Genomic DNA, 23,341 nt, shown 5'->3' with positions numbered 1-23,341 from the left:
ATGTAATGTACCAACATGAAAAAAGAAAAAAATATATTTTTACTATAATTTAGTGGAACAATCTTTAAAATACTTTCTTCGTTAAATTTAAATAATCATTTGGTTCTTCCCTTTTATACCTAGACAAATCAAATAAAAATATAATGATTGCATATATATTATATACTTTTTTTTATATGTATGCAAAAGAAAATTAATAAGCATTATGTTGTTCCTTTTATACGTTCTTACATTTCGTCGACGAAGCTGCATATACCTTTGTTATTGAAATGTTTTAAATTTAGTTGAATCAATTTACTAATGGTATTGCGACTAAGATACAAATTATGAATATACAGGAAGGAGCAAGATGCTACGGGAATACGTAAAATAGGTGTATGGGTCTTTATTTTTATACATACATATACATATATATATATACAATTATGTGTAATATAAACAAACTACAATATAGCGATTTTTTTTTTTTTTTGCTTCACGTTTGATTACTTATTATTCCAAAAAAGTTTGGTAAAAAAGGCCTAAAAAATGCGTAATAAGAAAAAAGAAAAATGATATGGAGATAAGAAAGAATATTTACATTTCAGAGTAAAAAATATAAAAAAGTTTTTCTATTATAAGTAACAAATATTAAAAGATATAAACCTGAAAATAAAATATTTCATTTTGCCTAATTTAAAGAAAGATGCCTGTATACCTATAAAAATATATATATATATATATATATATATACAAATATTTATCATACGCAAACACATCCGACATTTGCCTGTACATTTATATAAATGTGCAACATGTGTATACAAATATTAATAAGGTAATGCACTGTATTATGAGTTTACCTAATGCCATTAGAATGGCAACCGTATGAGAGATAAATTTGTTTTCATTTATAATTTTTAACTCATCGGGATTTATCTTTTCTTTACTAAAATAAAAAGGGGTTATTAATAACAATATTATAGTCTTTAAATTAATGCAACTTCAGTATTAGTGAAAAGCAAAAATTTTAGGGATATGTACTCATATACATATGTACGTATATACACATATATATATACATGCACAAATATATGTAAACACCTATTTTTCTCAATCATCTTTATTATGTGTTCCTTTTACTTGGCTTTTACAAAATGGTTTATTTTTTGTATACTCTTATAACAGCAGAACGATTTGTATAAATCATAAAGGATATTTGCGTCCATATTTTCTAAAAGGAATGTAATAATTATAGAATTTAGGTATCCGTTATAAACATTTATTTAGTACGTGGAGGCATTCATATGAACAAAGCACATATATCATATACACATATATATGTATTTTTTCCACCCTCCCCCCTTAATGGTAAAAGAAAAATAAAATAAATAATAAATATGGAAAATTAAAAAAGAAGCTCTCTTCTTATTTAGTTATTCAGTTATTTTCTTATTTCGTAGCTAAACCTATGCACTAAATAATAGGACTAACTGCTTCCCTGTCACTTATTTTTTTTATGTAGAAAATTAATGTGCATTTAGTGTTATCTGAGTTATCTTTGATATATCACAATATATTTTTAATCTCACTTTTTAAAAAAATTTTATTAAAATAAATATAAAATAATACGATATTATGTAATATAAAATATTATAAAAAGATTCTAAAAAAACGACCAAAAAAAGAGGAAAAAAAGGAAATAAATAGTGTCAATAAATTTTAACAAACATTACCTTCACCCTTCACGAAAATACATTCTACATCAAGCTAAATAAAAGAAGAAAGCCTCTATCACAAAAAAAAAATTATAAAAGTACATATATATATATATATCGTATGTATACATTTATACATACATGTTCTTTCTTTTGTGATGCCTTCTAATGTTCGAAATAACTGAGTCTTTATACAAAATTTTTACCTATTAACTTTTATAAGTACATTATATATCGATAAGGAGAAAAAAAAAAAAAAAAAAAGTCGTACCGCTACTAAGAGGGAAGAAGTTAATATCATTTCTGTCAAAGGGTAAAAAAATAAGAAAAACGATAACATGGCTGTTATCGAAGAGATGACAAATTCTCGGAATAATATGAAGAACATAGCTGTTTTAAATTTCGGAACAAATGACAAAAGGAATTCTGTAACAATTATAGAAACAGCACTGTATTTGACAGAAAAGTATTTTGGTTAGTATAAAAAATAGAAAAAGAAATATATCCAACAGATAGAGTGAAAAACCTTACATGATAAGATATATATATGTATGTATGTTAGCATGAGTATATTTATGTATTTGTACATGTGCATGTGTGTAGGGTAAGGCGTATAATATATTATTCGTATGACCCCCTTAAAAAAAAAAAGTTACATGTATCAATCCGTACTTGTAAACATATGTTCTCCTGAAAATGTGGATTTCGTAATAAATGTATTATATTATGCAAACATTTTTTGATCTAATTCTTTTACCTCATTTTTTTACCAAAATTTTTTACACCATGTTTTTACCCCTATTTTTTATCCAATTTTTTTGTTACATGTATTTACCTCATTTGTTGACCCCAATATTTTACTCCATTTGTTGACCCCAATATTTTACTCCATTTGTTGACCCCAATATTTTACTCCATTTGTTGACCCCAATATGTTACCCCATTTGTTCTCTTTTTCTTTTCTTATCATGTAAGGTAAAATTATTAATAGTTCCTACATATACGAAACCGTCCCGGAGTACATCGCACTAGCTGAAAAGCAAATAGTAAAATCCGTGAAAGAAGTAGAATATGAAAGTGACATTAAATGGATTAAAGAATTGTTAAGTACACTAGGGGAGTCGAAATATAAAGAGAGCGACAATTTAATTTACGAATGTAATGAACTTGAGAAATTTATGAAAAATGAAAAATTAAATGAGAATATGTTGAAAGAAATTAGTGTGCATGAATATGAATTGAAAACTAAAAATAAATTAAAAGCGCAAGATGAAACAATGAAAAATAATCTGGAGAAATTTAAAAATAAATATTACACGAATTATTTTTTTAATTTAACTGTTGTGGTTAGAACTTTTATTGATGACCCACTTAGCATGTTAGTAATTATAAAATATATAGAGCAGATAATGAAAAGGGAAGATTTAAAAGATATACAAAGATTTGAAAAACGTAGGATAGACATAGATATTTTATTTTTTAATAACTATACCATTTTTATGGAAAATTTAGAATTAGAAAAAGAATATATATACAAAGTTATCACAACATATATTAACATTGACAGGAATAACAATAGACACATTGAAGCAATTGAAAGAATAAAAAATAAGATACAATTTCTAAGTATTCCTCATTTATACACAAAATATAGATATAGCATATTATTATGTTTAAATGATATAATACCTAATTATAAACATATTGTATTAAAAGATACGATAAACACATTGTATTTGAATTTTATTAGAAATTTTAAAGAGACATATAATATAAATATCAAGGAGTTTAATAGAAGAATGTATGTATTAAAAGATGAGGTATCTTATTTAAAGGAGAAAACAAATATAGTTGGTATATTAAATGTAAATTATGATTCTTTTTCTGATGGAGGTTTATTTGTTAATCCAACCAAAGCTGTGGAAAGAATGTTTGAAATGATAAATGAAGGGGCAAGTGTAATAGATATAGGAGGAGAGTCGTCTGCTCCTTATGTTATTCCAAATCCTAGTATTAGTGAAAGAGATTTAGTTATACCCGTTTTAACATTATTTAAAAAAAAATGGAACGAAATAAAATACAAAATGAAAGAAGTAGATGAACAGAATTTAGAAAAAATAGACAGAATAAAACCGATAATAAGTATTGATACGGTAAATTATAATGTTTTTAAAGAGTGTGTTGAAAATGATTTAGTTGATATTTTAAATGACATTAGCGCATGCACAAATAACCCAGAAATAATAAAATTATTAAAAAAAGAAAATAAATTTTACACTGTTGTTTTAATGCATAAAAGGGGAAATCCACATACAATGGATAAGTTAACAGATTATAATGATGTTGTTTATGATATTAAAACTTATTTAGAAAATAGATTAAATTTTCTTGTTTTAAATGGAATACCTCGTTATAGAATATTATTTGATGTAGGTTTAGGATTTGCAAAAAAGCATGATCAGTCAATTAAACTGTTACAGGATATTCATGTTTATGATGACTATCCTCTTTTCATTGGTTATTCAAGAAAAAGATTTATTGCACATTGTATGGATGATCACAATGGTGTAATAAATAGGGAGAAATTGAATTTTTATGATGATAAAAATGACAATGAAAATGATAAATCGAAAAAATGGTTGTTTAAGGTGAACTACATGCGCAAGGATAAAGACCAGCTGCCATATCAGAAAAATATATGTGGTAATTGCATAGAGACCTCTTTTTTTTTTTTTTTTTCCACGAGCATTTTTAGCTTCACACATTGATGTTTATTTGTTCTGAATATGTGTCCCATATATATGCATACATACGTACATTTATATGTTATATATATATTTCTTCTTTTTTTATCCTTTCACTTCAACCTAGGAGGATTAGCCATTGCCTCGTACAGTTATTACAAGAAGGTAGACTTAATAAGGGTTCATGACGTACTAGAAACTAAGGCAGTTTTAGATGTACTTACAAAAATACACGAATCGTAATAATTCATAAATCAAAAAAAAAATTTTTTTTCTTTTTTTTCCTACCATAACCCCTTACAGAGAGTATATATATAATAATATATGTATTAATTAACAATTCTATTATTTGTGCGTAATTAACTTGACCTCGTATATTATGTGGTTAGCATTTGATGAGAACATGCTGACAATTTAGAACAAACAAATCCGAATTACCGATGAACGTGTGCATGTAAGTAGATATGTATGTGTGTAAAGCTTGTATGCTTGCATGGTTTTATATATGTACATTCTTGCGGGTGCATCTAAATTTGCAAAAAATTAAGAGTACCTTCATTAATTGCCGGTTTTTATGTTATGCTTCTTTTTTTTTTTTTTTTTTTGCGCTTCTAAATATTTAGGACGTGTTTTTTAATGAGGTTTACTGCATTTTAAATATTTTATATAAATTAAAATTTTCGTGATTTATAGAGACTTAGATTTAAGTCTCATTACATTATGTGAGTAACATTTAAAGATAATCATAAAATAAACCATACTAAAACGAGTACTCAGGTGCGCACATACATACACATATATATATGTATGCTTATATGTACTTATTTTTGCATATACGCATACATGTACCATTTTCGTCGCAAAAAAAAGGAGACGTTTATTTGAAAAAATGATTGGAAAGGTCTTTTTTGCAATTGTGTCAATATGCCTTTTCTACCTCTTTTACGCTTTATTATTATTAAAGGATTATAAGCTTTTTTTCTATATCGATTATCTTATTTCTTGTTGAAAGTTGCTATATTTATCACATTTATCTACACCTTGTTCATTTTGCATATCTGTATCTTCTTCATCTTCATCTTCATCTTTATCCTCATGTTCTTTTTGATCATTTAAAATGTTACTTTTTTGAAATTTCTTCTTTTTTTTTTTGCACGCGCTAGATTTAAGAAATAAATTATTATTTGATAAAGCATAGCACTCCCTGGACTCATAAACGACGATGGGGAATGAATCATGGGTATTTTCATCAGTAAAATGAATAGAATGTATACTATTGAGAAAGGATACAAACTTTCTCAATGAAAAGAAGCTCATAATTTTGGGCTTGTTATTATTATCAGTATTACAATCAATAAGAACTATATCATATGCTTCATCACAATTATATAAGTAAATTCCATATGGGTATTTTATATTTATGATAATATATAATTTAAAATAAAACTTTTCACTACTTTTATATCTATTAATTTGTACAAAATTGGTATTTTCAATTATAGTAATTAATTCATTTAAGGACTCTTTAAAGTTGTTAATTTCTATACTTTTAATTTCTTTTAAAAATTTTAATTTAGCTTTTTGACATTGGATTTCTTTTTTAAAATCTTTCCTACAGTATAAACATTCTAAAATAATAGATAATAGTAGGTCTTTGTCTCTCGTTTCAGACCTGTACATTTTCAAAAAAAAGTTAAAAATACAAAACCGTACTTCTTCCATATTTAACTCTATATCTATTTCGTGCGCGCATTCACACCAGTCTGCCTAGGAGAAGAAGAAACGGGAATAAAGTGAAATATTGAAAAATTGAAAAAGCGAAAAAGTGAAAAAGTGAAAAAGTGAAAAAACAAAATGATGAAAATAAATTTATAACGTATGCAGCATATTTCATTTCGGACATATACGTATTCTCCCCTTTTGCAGTATATACACAGGTATAATTAATATATCAACACATAAACACACATATATATGTATTTATATATGTATTTGCGCAAATGTCCTTTATGTAGATTTCTCTAAAATATGAGGAAAAACGAAATACTTTTATATTCATAGTTGCATATGTTACATGAGGGCTAAAATATTTCGAATCTAACGGTACTTCTTTAATCAAGTCTCCATTTTTTTTAAGTATTTTATCAAAGACACGATACTGACAAGTGTCATTTTTGCTTTTATCGTAATCTTCAAAAAAATTTTTCTTTAATGTAATATTTTTTTTTTTATTTTTCTTTTCTAACTCATCGAAAAATGTTGTACAACAAAATTCGAACTGCCTATAAATATAAGATAAAAAAGTTCCTCTATATATTTGAGTATCTTCCTTTTTTAGTTCATCCAAGTCGTTTTCTTCATCTATATCAAAGAAATCGTTAATTGGGCAAGTTGATGTTTCGGACATTTTTTTTTTTCTTTGTGTCTAAAGAAATGTGCAAAACATTGAGCTCAACCAATTCGAGGATTTCGTATGGTCAATATTAGACAAAAAAAAAAAAAAAAAAATGAATAAATGAACAAATGAACATGTGAAGAAATGAATGCATGAAATAATTATTTCATTTACAGGTGTGCAAAATAGATACACTTGCCTTTCTACACATTTGTGTAATCTATAGGCACTCTATATATCAAAATTAAAGAAAATAAATTATGCACATTACAGGAGAATTCGTTCTCTATATGAAAAAAAAAGAAAAAAAATGTATATATATATATTAACGGACTCTTAATATATCGTCGCATATCACCCCCGCATTATTGTGCACATGAATACAGAAAAGCAAAAATATAATCATATATACAATATATAAATATATTTACACACATGCGAACAGTTACATTTACTTGCAACTCATTTCTATTCTTCCATTTTGCAGATTTGTCCGAATGCGTACTTACAAAGTTGTTTAATGAAATGTTGCATTTTTATAGAACTTTTTTATGTTACTTTATTTTATTTTAATTTATTTCATTTTAATTTATTTCATTTTAATTTGTTTCATTTTAATTTGTTTCATTTTAATTTGTTTCATTTTAATTTGTTTCATTTTAATTTGTTTCATTTTAATTAATTTTTTTTTTTTTCTGTTATTTTTCATAATTATCGACAAAACATTAATTATAACAAAATGAATGAAATAAAAAACAAAAAAAACGTTTCATAAATTATACATTTTAGCACACATTTGATATTAAATATGCTACTTTTTGGTTTAAAAAAAAAAAAAAAAAAAACATTCTTGTATAAAAAATCTACATAAAAGTTCTGCAATTGTAAATGAAAAAATGTAAAATATTAAAATGTTGAAGTGACAAAATAAAATGTTTACATGTTGGACTGATCAAATGAAATGTGTAAAGTATTAACTTGATAAAATAAAATATTAAAGATATGATGAGACAAAATAAATCAGAATTTTACTGTAGATAAATAAAAAAAACAGACATAAACATTATTAAAAACAAATAAAAATTGATCTTAAAGAGAAATTATATTAACGCGCATTTAGAGGTGTACATTTTTGTTCAAAGTTACAAATTCTGATGCTTAAAGGGACTTTGCTGAGAGGAAAAAAAAAAAAAAGAAAAAGGTTATCATATTTATATTAAAAAAATAAAAATGTGTTACAACTCAATTATTTCTTGAACGGGATAATTATAAATGTGCATGTTAAAATTTTAACACCATATTATTTATCAAAAGTAAATATAAAAAAAATGTTTTAGCAAAATCTTACAAGAGTACAAAAAGTTCGTAAAATTGTAAATTATCATAGGAGATTTTTTGTTTTAATATAGCATTTATAAGTGTATGATATTAGAACGTTTGCTTTATAAAAGTATTATTTCATTTTTAATTATAAAAATTAAATCATTTAAAAAAAGAAACATGTTTTCAGAAGAACTGGGAACAATATTTCCATAATGAAAAACAACCCCAATTCTACATTTGATTTGTTATTAAATAATATCTTTGTAAAAGCAATACATAAAATTGCATAAGAAAATACGAAGAAAACCAAGTTTCAATTTTATTTTTTAACTTTGTTGGGAACAAACTTGATAATATTTGATCCACAGATTTTATGCATATCTACATATTTTAATTTCTCTAAAAAAGGCAATGTTAAATATAGATACAAATTATTATTAATATAGTACGATCTTTCCGTTTTTTCCTCTTTGTTAATTATTCTTGTTTGAATTTTGTGTTACTTAATTTGGATCACGTAATATTATCACACAAACCATTATAATATATGGGAAAAAAGCTTTATTTATTTATTTCATTTTACTTTTATTTTATTATTATTTTATTACATTTTTATTTTATTATTATTTTATTACGTTTTTATTTTATTATATATTTTTTTTGTTGTTATGTCTTCGCACCTTACATTTTTGCTTAATCTGTGTTCAATTTATTGGACTATGAATGATATACATATGTTCATATACATACATCTATGTATGTATATATTCATGTATATAATTTTATACAGTGTAGTTTAACGCATTATTTCCCCCTTGCTATATTATTAATGTTTCCATTTTAAATTATTATTTTTTCCGCTTCTTTTTTCACGCTCGTTGTATTAGTTTTTGGTGAAATTGTGTGCACATTTATAAAAAAAAAAAAAAGGAAGGTAGAAAGGAAGGCAGAAAGGAAGGAAGAAAGGAAGGAAAAAAAGAAGCAAGAAAGGAAGGAAGAAACCAAGCTATGTTAAGTTTATTATTTTTTATTTATATTTATATTTCTATTTTTTTTTTTTTTTTTTCCTTTCTTTTCATTCTTTTAAAGCTAAACGAAGCAATAATAAAATTTAGTTCAATCCATTTTTTCATCAACGTTTACGTAAAACATAATTATTTCAGTTTATTACATGTTATATCTAGTTTGCGATAAAATGTACATATTTTTACGAACATTATTAATTCGTTTTATTATGTAACGCGAATTATTACTGCGCTGATATTTTTGAATATAAATAATTTAAAAAGAAAAATATATGTGAACAGCGCCGTAAATTTACATACATACATATATATATATATATAGTATATGCGTACATATGCATGTATATTTGCGTAAACATATACATTGTTACATACATTGATAGATACATCGTTACATGGATACATTAATACAAATGTTTTTGTGGATAATTTATTTATGAGAACAATTGAGCTACGCAAAAATGGATATTGCCAACTTAAATTTTGAGAGCGGGTGGAAAATAATAAAAGAAGAAGCTATTGAAAAAATAGAAAAATATTTAGAAAATGACAATATTGAAAAGAATGAGAATTTGTTTAGTGCAAAGGAATATACTAGATTATATACAGTAGTATACAATATGTGTGCGAAGAAAAACCCTTTTTGTTATTCTAAAGAAGTATATAGAAAATATGGTGAAAGTTTATCTATCTATGCTGTTGATAAAATTAAACCTTTATTAAAAGATAAAAGTGAAATAAAAAAAACAAAATTTTTAATTGATGCATGGTTTAAATATTCTTTTTATACAAATTGGATGAATAAGTTTTTACGATACCTGGACCGTTATTATGTAGAATATAACAGTTCCTTATGTCTAAGTGCGTATACAAAAAATATTTTTAAAATGACTCTGTTTAATGATTTAAGAGGTTGTATACAAAATATTATTTACGAAATATATGATAATTTAAGAAAAGATGAAAATGAAGAGGAAAAAAAATTATTCTGTGATTTAGTTCTTTTATATAAGGAATTAGACAAAGAGAGCAATGAAAAAATGTATGAACATGATATAGAAAAGAAGGTGTTAGAAAATATAGATTCTTATTATAAAAAAGAAGGAGAAAATTGGATAAGTAAATTAAATTTTGATGATTATATTATTTTAATTGAAAATTCAATTGAAAAAGAATTTCAAAAAAATAAATCATTAAATTTAAATGAAGAAACATGTGAAAAAGTAACAAATATTATCGTAAGAATTTTAATATATGAAAAATTAGATTTCTTATTAAGTAATAAGAAGAACATTTTTGATTTATTGAAAAATAATAATTTACGTTGCTTAAGAAGAACGTACATTTTATTTTCCTATTTTACTGAAGCTATAGAAGGTTTAAAAAGAATCATAGGGGAATATGTAAAAACTGAAGGTAATAATTTAAAAGAAAAATATGTGGATATGTCCAAAAATATAAATACCACGAAAATTAATGAAAAAAATGTTTGCGAATCCAACATAAATAATAATATAATTGGACAAAAAGAGGAGTACATCTTGTGCGAATATATAGATCAGCTCATTAAATTACACAATCATTATGATAATGTATTTAAATTGTCCTTTTTTAGTATATCTAATAGTTCCATAGATCATCATTTTAAGGAATGTTTAAAAGACTACTTTGAAAGTTTTGTAGAGCATGAAGATCAATATTTCAGTACAGTAAAACTATTAGTTCTGTATGCAGACAATATATTAAGAAAGGACGAAAATCAAAAATATGATGAAAACTTATCAAATAATAATATCACTTATGATACTAAGAAGAGAAAAATTGAAAATGAATCCTTAGAAATTATTGCTCATACGAGTACAAGTGAAACTGCGTCCAACATTACAAATAACTTGATTAAGGATCAGATAGATAGGGATAACTTAGTTACTAACGAAAATGACTCCGAAACAATCTCCATAATGAAAAAAATAGCAGATATCGTTGAAATATTTAATTATACAAATAATAAGGAAAATTTTTTTGAATACTATAGGATATATTTAGCGAACAGATTGATTAACAACATATATATATCATTAAATATTGAAAAAAAATTCATTGAAAGTTTGTATTATTTGTGCGGATCTCAATATACGTCAAAATTAGGTGGCATGATTCAAGATATTATGAATAATAATATGCTTAATAATAAATTTTGGGATTATATTGATAGAAAATATACTACTAATAAAAATGAGCTAAATTCAAATTATGTAAAAAATTTTTTTTCAGTTAAAATATTAAATAAAGGTTATTGGCCACCCTTAGAAAAAACCTCTATGAAATTATATGATAACTTCAGTAAATTTATTGAATCATTTGAAGAATATTATAAATCAGAAAATAAAAATAGAAAATTAGAATGGGTTTACGAATTGAGTGAAGTTATTTTAGAGTATCCTTTTAATGATACATTGTATTATCTATACTGTAATGTTGTAAATGCACAAATTCTTTTGTTGTTTAATAAGTATAAGTATATAAACTATGATATAGTAAAGAACGAATTACAGTTAGATTTAAAAACATTTACAAATAACATGTTCTCATGTTTATTTTATTTTAAAATTATCCAGTCTACTGATGATATTGTAGATTGGATTTCTTCCAGTTTTTACATTAATAAGAACTTCTCTTATATTCGTAACAAAGTTTATATAAAGAAGGCAGCTGCATCATTATCGAAGGAACACGAACAAACCAAGGAGGACAGGACAATGGCAATAGAGGCTGCCATTGTTCGTGTTATGAAAATCCATAAAAAATTATTTTACGATCAAATTTTTGATTACGTAAAGAAGTCTCTTCCCACGTTTTCTCCGACGAACCAAGTAACAAAGACAAATTTTTTTTTTCGCGCTCTCCGTGCTTTTCTGTGTGTTACGTTAATATTTTTATCTGTTAAAACTGGTCTTTCTGTTTCGTTTTTTCCTTTCCCATTTTTGCTTTAAATTGTTTCTTTGTGTTTTTGTTTTGTTTTGTTTTATTTTGCTTTTTTTTTTTTTTTCGTCACTTCTTTGTTGATGATTTGAAAAGAGTATTTACAAGAACATATTATTAGAATGCATATATTATGTATAATTTTATTCGCTTTAATGTCCACCGTACCAAATTCTTTTGCAAAGTAGGCATGTTTTTTGTATACATGCACAAACTTAGGCACATACAATATGCACACACACATGTACACACATATGTACACACATATGTACACATATGTATATGCATGTACATAAACTTTTACACACGCCTACTTTCATTTTGATATTCCATTTTAGGTGATCGAAAAAAAGATAGACTTGTTGGTTGAAAGGGAATACATCCAGAAAGAAGAAAATAGTCAAGTTTATGTGTACATACCATAGAAAATTCTATTCATCAAAAAGTTAAATGGATAAGCGAGTATCTGAAAAAGTAAACAATTTATAGCAAGCCATAGACCATTTCTGCAAAACAAAAGAAAAAAAAAAAAAAAGCACGTTTTTCTTTTTTTTTTTTTTTGTTTTTTCATCACCCTCAAGTAGAAATTAAAACTTTTTTGTAACTTCACAATTTTTTTTTATATTTTTGTTTAACATGTATGCAACTTTGTACATATATAAGTTTATGCTCAAGTTGAAGCGAAATGTGGATCTGTAAATTTTAATATGTACACACTGCTTACAAACGAATATAATTAATTTTCCTTTTCTTTTTTAGCCATGCGAAGAAAATTTATAAATGCATAATATATAAGTGCGTTTTCGTTTATGATTATTAAAATTTGCGTATTTAAATTTTTTTTTTTTTGCATATTATTTTAAAGGAGTACCTTATTTTAATTCTTTTTATTTTCTATGCTAACGTATTTCTTCCATTTTTTCCCTTTTTTTTTTTGGTATCTGAATTTTAAGAAATTTTTTGTAATTTTTGTTGCAAAACAAGTATTGAAAGGATTATAGAAATTAGTAGATTGCATATATAAGTGTAACGAGTTTATATATATATATATATATATATATATATATATATATGTATATATGTGCATATTCGTAGCATTTTTTTGTCCCATAAAAAGAGGTTAAAGTGTGAATAATATTTTTAAAGGATATTTTACGAATGGCATGAAAAGAAATGCATTACACGCAATGATGAGCACTACTAATAAAACGAAAACAAACATTGACATATATAATTGTATAGGGTAAAAATGGCTATGATATATAGAAGATACGAAAAAAAAAAAAATAATATAAAATAAATTAAAAAACTTTTAATTGTTAGACAAGATTAAACATAAAAATTTAGGAATAAATAAATCACTAAAAAAGGGGAGCACAAAAGAATATCATAGATTATAAACGAACATAAATCTCAAAAAAAAAAAAAAAAAATAGCTGAAACAAGGAAGATAATATATCCGTTGAGCATTATTCCCTCATATTTTGGCATTATTTAAGTATTCAAAAATAAAAAAAAGAGTACCATTTTGTAAACAGTTTCTTAATAAATGCATATTAATACCCGTGTAATAAGATTTTATACCTTCAAATCTAAAAATGTTAACTAGGACATTATAAAAACCATAATTTTTCATTTGAACTTGTTGCCTCATTTTTATTGTATATAAGGGATAGGTGAAAATAATAGCAGTGTATTTTGATATAACACCATATAGGAACGGCAAAGTTTTACATAATGTATTTGCTGAAATATTTATATTATTTTCAATAAATAAGGTATTCAAGTACTCGTAACTGAAATAGTACATTAACGATTCATAGATATAAAACTGTATTGCAACATGTGGTGTTAATAATAAGGAAGCTAAGAAACCTTTATAAAATGAAAAAAATTTCTCTTTTTTATATATATTATGAACAAACTGAAAATAGTTTTTGTATCTATATATAGCACAAACTGATTTTTTATTTTCTTCTCTTTTAAAAAGATGCAATATTTTATTATTTGACAGAAAATTTTTGGAATATAATAAGTACCTTCTATAAAATTTTTTACCAAGATTTGAAATTTCATTTTTTGTGATTCGTTTTCTTTCTAAATTTGACATAGTGTAATATTTATATAATAAATAGTTATGTACCATTTTTCTTTTTATATTCTTATTTAAAAAAACTTTCTTATCATTTTTAAAAGAAAGACAGTTGTATTTTTTTTTTGTTTTTATATTTTTATTATATATAAAATTATTTTTATATAATTCCAGTATGCAGCTATTTAGTAATCGTATTTTTTTACAGTTCCTACTTCTCTTTCTATAATTTTTGTCAGACAAAATTAACATCCTTATTATGTTAGATAAAAATTTATAAGAAAACATTCTATTATTTTGTACAAATATTTTGTAGTGTTTACTTGTTATTCTGCTTTTATAATTTAAAAATTTGTAATTTAAATTTATTGTGCATTCTATTTTGGTTTTAATTAGCCAAACTGGATGAAGAAATAGGACACTAATTATTGAACTAAGACTGCTTGTAAGTATATAATAATTCATATTTTTACTATCCTTAATTTCTAAATCGTTATCAACTGTATTTGAATTCATATCCTTTTCATTTATATGTCTATTACCCGATAAACCGATACTTAAAGGATTATCATTTTTGTAATTATTACAGTTAGCAGCAGTTGTGGTAGCAAAAGTTGCAGTAGTACTGGTACTTAGAATAAAACTTGAATTCTCAATTTGGTCCACTTTTTTTTTTTCCTCCTTTTCTTCGTATGGTTCTAAGGGGCCATTCGCATTATTACTGTAATAATTCTGAAGTTCATTTTCTCTGGACATATTACATGTACTGGAAATGGAATAATTTTTATTATTGTTTATGCTATGTATATCATTAAAGTTCTGAAAGAAATGATAATTTAGTTTGTCATATATAAATCGAAATAATCCATGAGATGCTCCTGTGGTAATTAAACTAGCTATTAAACCACGATAAATGCTTTCTATTTTTTCTTTTCTTAAAATGTAGAACAAATTATATTTATTATTATAGTAATAGGGATAAGAATTCTTATACACTCTATATATCTGTTTTCTTGTTCTTATGGTGTCTAATGGATGTAGCACACACAAAACTAACGCAGACGAAACCATAATATTTAATGTTCTATACTTTACTCTATCATTTTCATCATTGTTCTTGTTATTACAATTAGGATTTAACACATTCGTACTTTTATCATTATCTTTATAATACTTTTTAAAAAAACATGTTAGCTTTTTTAAGAAACTGAAGCACTCATTTTGTATGTCCATATTATTTATTTTATTTGGACGTTCTCATTTTTTTTATATATATTATATTTTTATTATCATTTATGATTTTTATATCTTTTTTATATTTTTACAATTTTTTATATTTTTTACAGCTTTCCTCTTTAGAGTTCATAATATTCGTAAGTGTTTGTCATAAAAATAAGGCTAATTATAAGAAGGTATTTTATAATTTTTTTCTTTTACCTTTCTTCGTTCACTGAACAGTTTTTAGTTTGTTATTTTTGAATTATGCAATTTGAAAAGGTTTATAATTAAGCATAAGATATTTACTGAAGTGGTTTTCCCTTCAAATGCATTTCGTGCCTTAAATGAAGAAGGGGAGAAATGGAATATAACAACAAAATAATGACGAAATGAGCACGTAAAGCAATAAAAACAAAAGAAAAATTGAGAAATAATAAAATAAAAGACGAATAAAAGATTTCTAACTGCATTATGAAATAAGCTGACATTTGTACTCCAAAATGAAAAAAAACAAATAAATGAACACGAAGTAAGAATTAAAATAAGGTGAATGTGAAAATTAAAATTATAATGAAAAAAAAAAAAAAAAAAAAAAAATTTTCATGTGAAAACAAGGCATATGATATGCACAGTAAAATGCGTTCTAGTAAATAGGGTAAGTGAGGAACATTAATCTTATATAATTGAAGTGTAAATGCTACTTTAAATTTACCTTTTTACCATTTTGACCGTCTATAATATATTGTTCTATTTATGTTGAAACATACAAAGAGTGTATATATAAAAAATATTAAATAGAACATTAGGCACTAATAAAAAAAGAAAGGCCTTTTTTTTTTTTTTTTTTTTTTTTTTCATATTTTTTTCTTTTTTTTTCTGTTTTCCTTTTTTTTTTTTAGCTATAGATTCAATTAAGCTCATAAAGATATCTGTGTTTAAGGGCTCCCTTTGTTCATATGTTTATATGCCTACACGGATGTAATTGATTTTGGTATTTTCTAAATTCCATATGGAGGTTCTCACAAAAATTTTGAATACAGTTTTACTGATAAAACTTTTTTTATTTATTAATTTTATTTAATTTTTTTTTTTTTTATGTTAATTTAAAAGTTTTTACTTTATTTCATTATATATATAATTATAAATTCATACATTTGCTAGTTATGCAATTTGTAATTACATTTTGATAATACCCTAAGAATAGTTTGTTCTTTATTTTATTATTTTTCAAAAATGTTCGCAGTTAAAGCATAAAATTTGTTTTAGCATATATTATTATACAATTTAATCATACAGTAGTACTACATATAATAATATGGTAACAAATAAACATGTTGCACATATTTAATTGAAAACATATCTTAGAAAATGTTATTGCGTATCTTCTTTTGCTTTATAGCATTTTTATCTAAATTAACATTTGGAAAAAATTTGCCATATGCTAACATTGGAACATTAATTGGTCATATTAATTTTATCATTCCTACACAGAATCTAATTAACAATTTCATTCTCCTTTCAAGTTTCAGTGGCAATATAGGGCTACTAAATTACAAAACAGGTTTACATTTACATTCACAATTATATTTTTGCTTACAATACAAACATGTTATATGCTGCATTATATGCGTGCGGATGCAATTACTGCAAATGTACATGTGCAAGCATATAAATGTGTATATGCATATATATGCATATATATATATATATATATGTATATATATATATATATATCCATACGCATACAAATAGTAATATACTGTATCGTATTATTCATTACTCCCTTGATAATTTATCAAAACAATTACGTATTATACCCTTTTATATGATGTTTCATTGCTCATTCATTTTACCTTTTTTTCCCTTATCAGGCACACTAAAGTACGTGAAAAATCATAGGGATAATGAGAAAGTAAAAAAATTACACGGGGATGATAAATACGCGACTGTGTTAATATACAAAAATAATTTTGAGGAAGATAGCAAAGGAAATTATACAAAGGATGAAAATGTATATTCCTATATTAATGTGTATGATATTGTGGAATCATATTTATTAAGCGTTTTTGAATATAAGAATGAGATAATTGAAGATTTTTTAATTAAAGAGGAGAAAATATATATTCTGTTACAAAACAGAATAGATATAGGTAATATAAATGATAGCTCAACTATTTCTATAAATTTTAAGGAATTAAATTTAAATTCAATTTATACAAAAATTGTTGTGGTAAACGATAACAAGATAACGTTATTTTATGTAGATACAAGTTTATTTTGTTATATAGTAAATATTGATGCTTTAAATAAGACACTTGTAAATTTGAACAAAATTAAAGAGCTACAGATAAATGATAAAATCAATAATTATGTTAGTGGGTCAAATAGTAATAAAAATGTAATAATTATATATAATAAAAAATATTTACACTGGATAGAATTGTTAAGTGAAGAAAACAAATATTATTATAATAATGTGATTATAAATGATGAAAATGAAAATACATTATTTGTGAATGAAATAAATGGAAAGAACAAATTTATAATGGACGATGGAATGGATCAGTGGAACACAGAAAATTATTTTGTTCTTAATATAGGCGGTAATATTTCTGTGTACAGTTACAACAGCGATAATAAGCAAATGAATGTAGTAGGAAAAAGAAAAAAAAAAAATAGTGAAATTGTAAATCATAATGAGAATGTGAACGAGCATGTGAATGGACATGTGAATGGGCATGCGAATGAAATTGTAGGATATTATATTAACAAAAACCACAAAAAAGACTTCATATTTGCAGAGGATAATAATGGAAAAATACTTATCAAAAAAGCAAAAAAATATACTGAATATAATGATGATAAGGAAACAAACAATGACATAGTTATTAAAGTGTTAAATAAAAGTAACAATGTACATTATAATGGAGAAATAATTATAGGCTTGTATAATAAGGAACAGAATATCGATTATTTTTTTAGTGTATATAATGACTCCTCTTTTACTGTGTATAAGAACAATGATGTTTATTATTCGAGGGAGGAGTCCTTAGCATATATCGAACAATTATATTTTTACAATTTTCAGCATTTGAAAAAAAAAAAAAAAAAAAAAACTAAAAAATATCCTTATAGCACAAAATTTCATATAATAAAAGAGCTGGAGAAATATGTAAAGGATAAATTAAACTCTTTTAACAAATCTTATTTAGACGAAGTAATGAATATAAAAGCAGAGTTATCCCTATTACCTTTCAATTTTTTTTATTTATCAAATGAGGAGAAAATGAGTTTGTTAAATATTTGTAAGAATAAAAAATTAAAAAGTGAATCCTTAATTAATTCTAAAAAAGGGGAAAATACAAATTTTGATACCCAAAATAGTGGTAATTATAAATTTAATTTGATGCGACAAATGCTTCAGGATTCTTTTGAAAAATATGAACATAATCATAGTAGCAAATATGCAGGTAGTTCAGTTGTACTTGTATCTACTTGTAACAATATTATATTTGCTATACATTTATACACAGGTCTGATATTATATAAAATGGATGGAAATATATTAAAAGGAACAAAACATATATTTTCTTTAAAAAGGCATTTATGCTCTTTCAGTTTTAGTAACCACAATTGGGCCGAAATAGATAACGGGAAAAAGATAATATTTTCAGATAATGCAAATGAGAATACAAATAATGAAAAGACAGCTAGTAGTACTGATGAACATAGTGGTAAGAGTACATTAAATTTAAGGAATAATGAAATATTCTTATTTAAAAGCTTTTCAAAAGATTCAGTAATAACAATATTTAAAAGTAATGAATCTTCACACATAGTAATATTTGACATATTAAATGGGGATATTTTATTTAAAAAAAAACTAGACTCCTTTGCAGTTGAAAATATTTTTGTGTATAAAAAAAATTCTTCAATTATAGCTGTTGATAATTTATTGAATACAAAAATTATGCATGTGAATGTGGATAATAGTGTAATCGAAAATATAAATGACGAAGAACTCTTTCTATATAGTATAAATAAATCCAAAAATTTTATTCAAGGATACAAATTAATTAATTTGACATTATCAGAAAGTAAAAAAAGTGAAGTAGGTTTAATACAAACATATTCCATAAAGTTAAATGATGAAAAAATTGAAGTTTTTTCAAAGACCTTAACAGAAAAAGATTTGTTTTATCCAATTAAAATAAATAAAGACGCTTCCATATGTTATAAATATATCAATGATAATATTATATCCTACATTACAAAGACTTTGTATGAGAAGCGTTTTATATACTCACTATATATAATTGATGGTATTAGTGGTAGTCTTATTTATTCGAAAATTTTAGATAAATATGCACATCCTCCCTTTCATTTAGTAATAAGTGAAAATATGGTTGTTTTAAATTATTATAATGTAAACCTAAATAAATATATAATTCAAATTTTTGAAATATTGTTAGATAGGAAAGACCCAGGATTTCTTAATTTAATAACATCCAAAAAAGAAAAGCTTGTTGATTTGTTTGACGAAAAAGAAATTATAGTTAATGAAAAAAATTATGTCATAGATCATAATATTAAATCATTTAAATTTACAGAAACCAAGAGAGGTATAACAAATAAACATATTTTGCTTTTACTAGATACTAATAGAATAGCTGCACTTAATGTTGGACTAAATGAAGAGGATCAAAATGTGTACAAAGATTTAAATACATTTATTACACAAACTGATATTTTATATAATTCCAAAGGATTTATATCCAATGAAAGTTTATTAGAATCAACTACGCTTGTATTTTCTTGGGGGAACTATCTTTATTTTACTTGTTACCAGCCTAATGGATCATATGATACAATTGAAAACTTTAACTTACTGTTACTATTATTTTTAATTATTTTAGTTTTTGTAGGAACATACTTTTCTTATATTGTAAGAATGAATAAAGAATTGTATTCTAAGTGGGAATAATTATAAAAATTAATTAAAGGACACAACGTTTAACGTGTTCAAAGTTGTACTTAAAACACACTTGTATATTTGTGGAAGAGGCAGTATAATTAGCACTTTTTTTTTAATAAATTTGCTCCCTTTTTTTAATGACAAATATTTATATATATATATATATATATGTACATTTATATCCATTTAAGTGTATTTTCCCCGTTCGTGTATGTATATGTACACAAAATGCAAATTAATTTTTTTTTTTTGGCCCTTATTTTATATATTTATGCAACTACATTTCAGGATAGAAAAATACGAGTAATAATCCTAATAAATGGTTGCTAAAATTTAATAGTTTGAAGCCTTTATGAAATAAATTTTTTTTTTCTCCTATATTACAAACATTTAAATAATTTTAAAAAAAAAATAAAGAAAATTTATATCTTTCACATAAATAAAAGTAATTGTATATTTAATATGTTCACCTATAATAGTTGTCTACTCAAAATAAATATATCTGAAGAAAAAATTATCAAACGGAAAGGAAAAATTTATTTGATCATGTGACACTATAATGTACATGAATAGTTACATAAACGGAGAATTAAACTCAAATTGTAATAGGAAAAAAAAAAAAAAATTAAATAATAAGCCGTATATATATTAAAGTAAAATTCACCGTCTGCCAAGTTAATAAGCAATAAGAGGAGGTCTATCATATACAAAAAATTTTCAATTAAAACATTCACTACATGTCTGAAATATGTTCGCCTGCGCATACACGTATAAGTTTATATATATATATATATATCAAAATTTCATTGTAGAAATAATTATATGAGCTTCTTTTAACTACTAATAAAAGAAGGAGGAGTATTAACTATGATCGCAGTTATACACATATGTAAGAAAAGAACCCTTAAAGTTTTGAATATATATAAATATATATGCGTGTTTAGAAATATAAATGTATTTCTAATTACAAGAATAAATATTTTAATTCTTTTTCTTTTCCTTTTCTTTTTCATTTAAAATTAATATTTATATTAAAAGATTTTTATTTATTATACACATTTTTATAACTAGTTATACGATAAATAAAAAAGACCAATTTTCAATTTTAATAACATATATGGACTTTCATTTTTTTTTTTTAAAGCTTAGTATTTATTAAAAGAAATAAATGAAAATTAATTAAACAAAAATCAACTTTTTTGTTCTATTCCACTTTTTTTGAGTTCTTATTTTCTCTTATGCTACCACCTCTTTATATTTTCGTAATAGCTTTTCTTTGTTTATGCATATGTTATTTTGTCGTACAATCATAATATTTGTTGGCTGAAAATTTGTGAGCAAAATAATATTTAGGATTAGATGGGTACTTTCCTTTGAATATATTTCCCATGTTTTCTCATTGCTATAAATATATATGTATACATTCATATATATATATATGTATATTAACTTAGAAATTCCATATAAGGCAATACAAATATGTATATTTAGAAAAGGTTACACTATGAAATAAAAACATTTAAATTCTTGTAGTAATCGTATAATTATGTATATGAACGTGATATATATACATATATATGGAAAAAGAAAAATTATGTTCCTTTCTTTTTTTATCTTTTGTGTTGAGCTATGTTTTTTTTTTTTTATATGTTTTCCAGCATTAGATAACGCTATTAATTACATACAAGTTTGTCATTCCACAATACAAAAAAAAAGAACAAAAACGAGGAAAATAAGGGTATACATATATTCTGAAATCCCTATAATAACACAAAATAATAGCAGAAAAGTAGAATACATTTTATATATATAAAAATGGCAATTTTAGGTTATACTAATGGTATATTAGTTTAAGAAATTGAGTTAATAAAGAAACAAATTAAGGTAAAGCCATGTTCTTAATTTTGTTATGGCATATCTTATGTGTATAAAGAAAAAATGAAAAAGTAAAAATATAAAGTTTTTTTAATAAAAATTAAAAAATATTTTTCTTATACGTACGTTTTACTTTATATTATCTTATTTTACTTCATTTATTAATTGTTTTTACTTTATTAATGTAATAATGCAATAATATATCTTTTATCAAAAAAAAAAAAATATATATATATATATATAAAATTATATACTTTATTCATACATTACTAACAATTCTTTAAACATTTTTAGATGTGTTTATATATATAGCAATGCAAAAATAAAGATAAAACAATTTTTATGAAATATTTTTATGTGAGATATAACAAAAAAAATGTGAACTTACATTTATAATTGTATATATATATATATATATATATATATATATACTGATAAACAGACATTTTTATATAAATGTATATATTTTAATGCTTAAAATAAAACAACACATGAAATAAATTATATAATATATTATTTACATAGTAATATTACATACAATATTCATACATTATAACAATAGAATAATATATAATTATACTATTCTATTTTTGAAAAACATTTATATTATTATATATATAATTATATAACATTTTTAAATTTTTATTCTTATAATTCTTGGATGAATAAAAATGATGATATTTATATATATATAAAATGAAGCTAACTCTTTTTTTTTTTTGCCATTTTAAAAAAAAAAAAGAAAAAAAAAGTTTTGTATATATATAAATTTTAAACTATACAAATATATTGTATATATATATATTTTTCATTTCGCTATTTATATAAAAATCATGAATTAAAAGATATATAAAAGTTGATCATTATACCCCAAATGATTGTATTTTTTGTTTAATTTTTTACGTAAGTTAAAAATATATTAACATAAAACGAAAGAAAACATTAAATGATGAAATAACAATATATTAATTGCAACGAAGTATATATAAAAGTAATCCTTATAAATGTTTTGACA

General features: G+C 23.6%; 6 protein-coding genes across 6 annotated transcripts; 3 read left to right on the top strand and 3 right to left on the bottom strand.

Moving 5' to 3' along the window:
* Positions 1–64: 64 nt before the first annotated feature.
* PmUG01_14045600 (conserved Plasmodium protein, unknown function) lies at positions 65–1,208 on the bottom strand (the record flags this gene model as incomplete). Its single annotated transcript, XM_029008020.1, has 6 exons — positions 65–119; positions 232–352; positions 490–521; positions 646–697; positions 843–928; positions 1,123–1,208. 6 exons carry the CDS (start codon positions 1,206–1,208, stop codon positions 65–67), a joined length of 432 nt encoding a protein of 143 aa, XP_028864352.1.
* An 827-nt stretch (positions 1,209–2,035) lies between these two features.
* PPPK-DHPS (hydroxymethyldihydropterin pyrophosphokinase-dihydropteroate synthase, putative) lies at positions 2,036–4,684 on the top strand (the record flags this gene model as incomplete). The annotated part of the gene is made up of 3 exons (XM_029008019.1): positions 2,036–2,163; positions 2,689–4,400; positions 4,569–4,684. 3 exons carry the CDS (start codon positions 2,036–2,038, stop codon positions 4,682–4,684), a joined length of 1,956 nt encoding a protein of 651 aa, XP_028864351.1.
* A 747-nt stretch (positions 4,685–5,431) lies between these two features.
* On the bottom strand, positions 5,432–6,848 carry PmUG01_14045400 (conserved Plasmodium protein, unknown function; the record flags this gene model as incomplete). The annotated part of the gene is made up of 2 exons (XM_029008018.1): positions 5,432–6,208; positions 6,516–6,848. The coding sequence occupies 2 exons, from the start codon at positions 6,846–6,848 to the stop codon at positions 5,432–5,434; spliced, it is 1,110 nt and encodes a 369-aa protein (XP_028864350.1).
* Positions 6,849–9,645: 2,797 nt separating this feature from the next.
* CUL1 (cullin-1, putative) lies at positions 9,646–12,591 on the top strand (the record flags this gene model as incomplete). The annotated part of the gene is made up of 2 exons (XM_029008017.1): positions 9,646–12,057; positions 12,505–12,591. The coding sequence occupies 2 exons, from the start codon at positions 9,646–9,648 to the stop codon at positions 12,589–12,591; spliced, it is 2,499 nt and encodes an 832-aa protein (XP_028864349.1).
* Positions 12,592–13,643: 1,052 nt separating this feature from the next.
* PmUG01_14045200 (mitochondrial carrier protein, putative) lies at positions 13,644–15,491 on the bottom strand (the record flags this gene model as incomplete). The annotated part of the gene is made up of 1 exon (XM_029008016.1): positions 13,644–15,491. The coding sequence occupies one exon, from the start codon at positions 15,489–15,491 to the stop codon at positions 13,644–13,646; it is 1,848 nt and encodes a 615-aa protein (XP_028864348.1).
* A 1,353-nt stretch (positions 15,492–16,844) lies between these two features.
* EMC1 (ER membrane protein complex subunit 1, putative) lies at positions 16,845–20,460 on the top strand (the record flags this gene model as incomplete). The annotated part of the gene is made up of 2 exons (XM_029008015.1): positions 16,845–17,037; positions 17,348–20,460. The coding sequence occupies 2 exons, from the start codon at positions 16,845–16,847 to the stop codon at positions 20,458–20,460; spliced, it is 3,306 nt and encodes a 1,101-aa protein (XP_028864347.1).
* Between the last annotated feature and the right edge of the window lie 2,881 nt (positions 20,461–23,341).

Source organism: Plasmodium malariae (genome assembly GCF_900090045.1).
Source record: "Plasmodium malariae genome assembly, chromosome: 14".
NCBI classification, from domain to species: domain Eukaryota; phylum Apicomplexa; class Aconoidasida; order Haemosporida; family Plasmodiidae; genus Plasmodium; species Plasmodium malariae.
The sequence above is the reverse complement of the archived record's forward strand: the minus strand, read 5'-3'. Positions and strand labels throughout refer to the sequence as shown.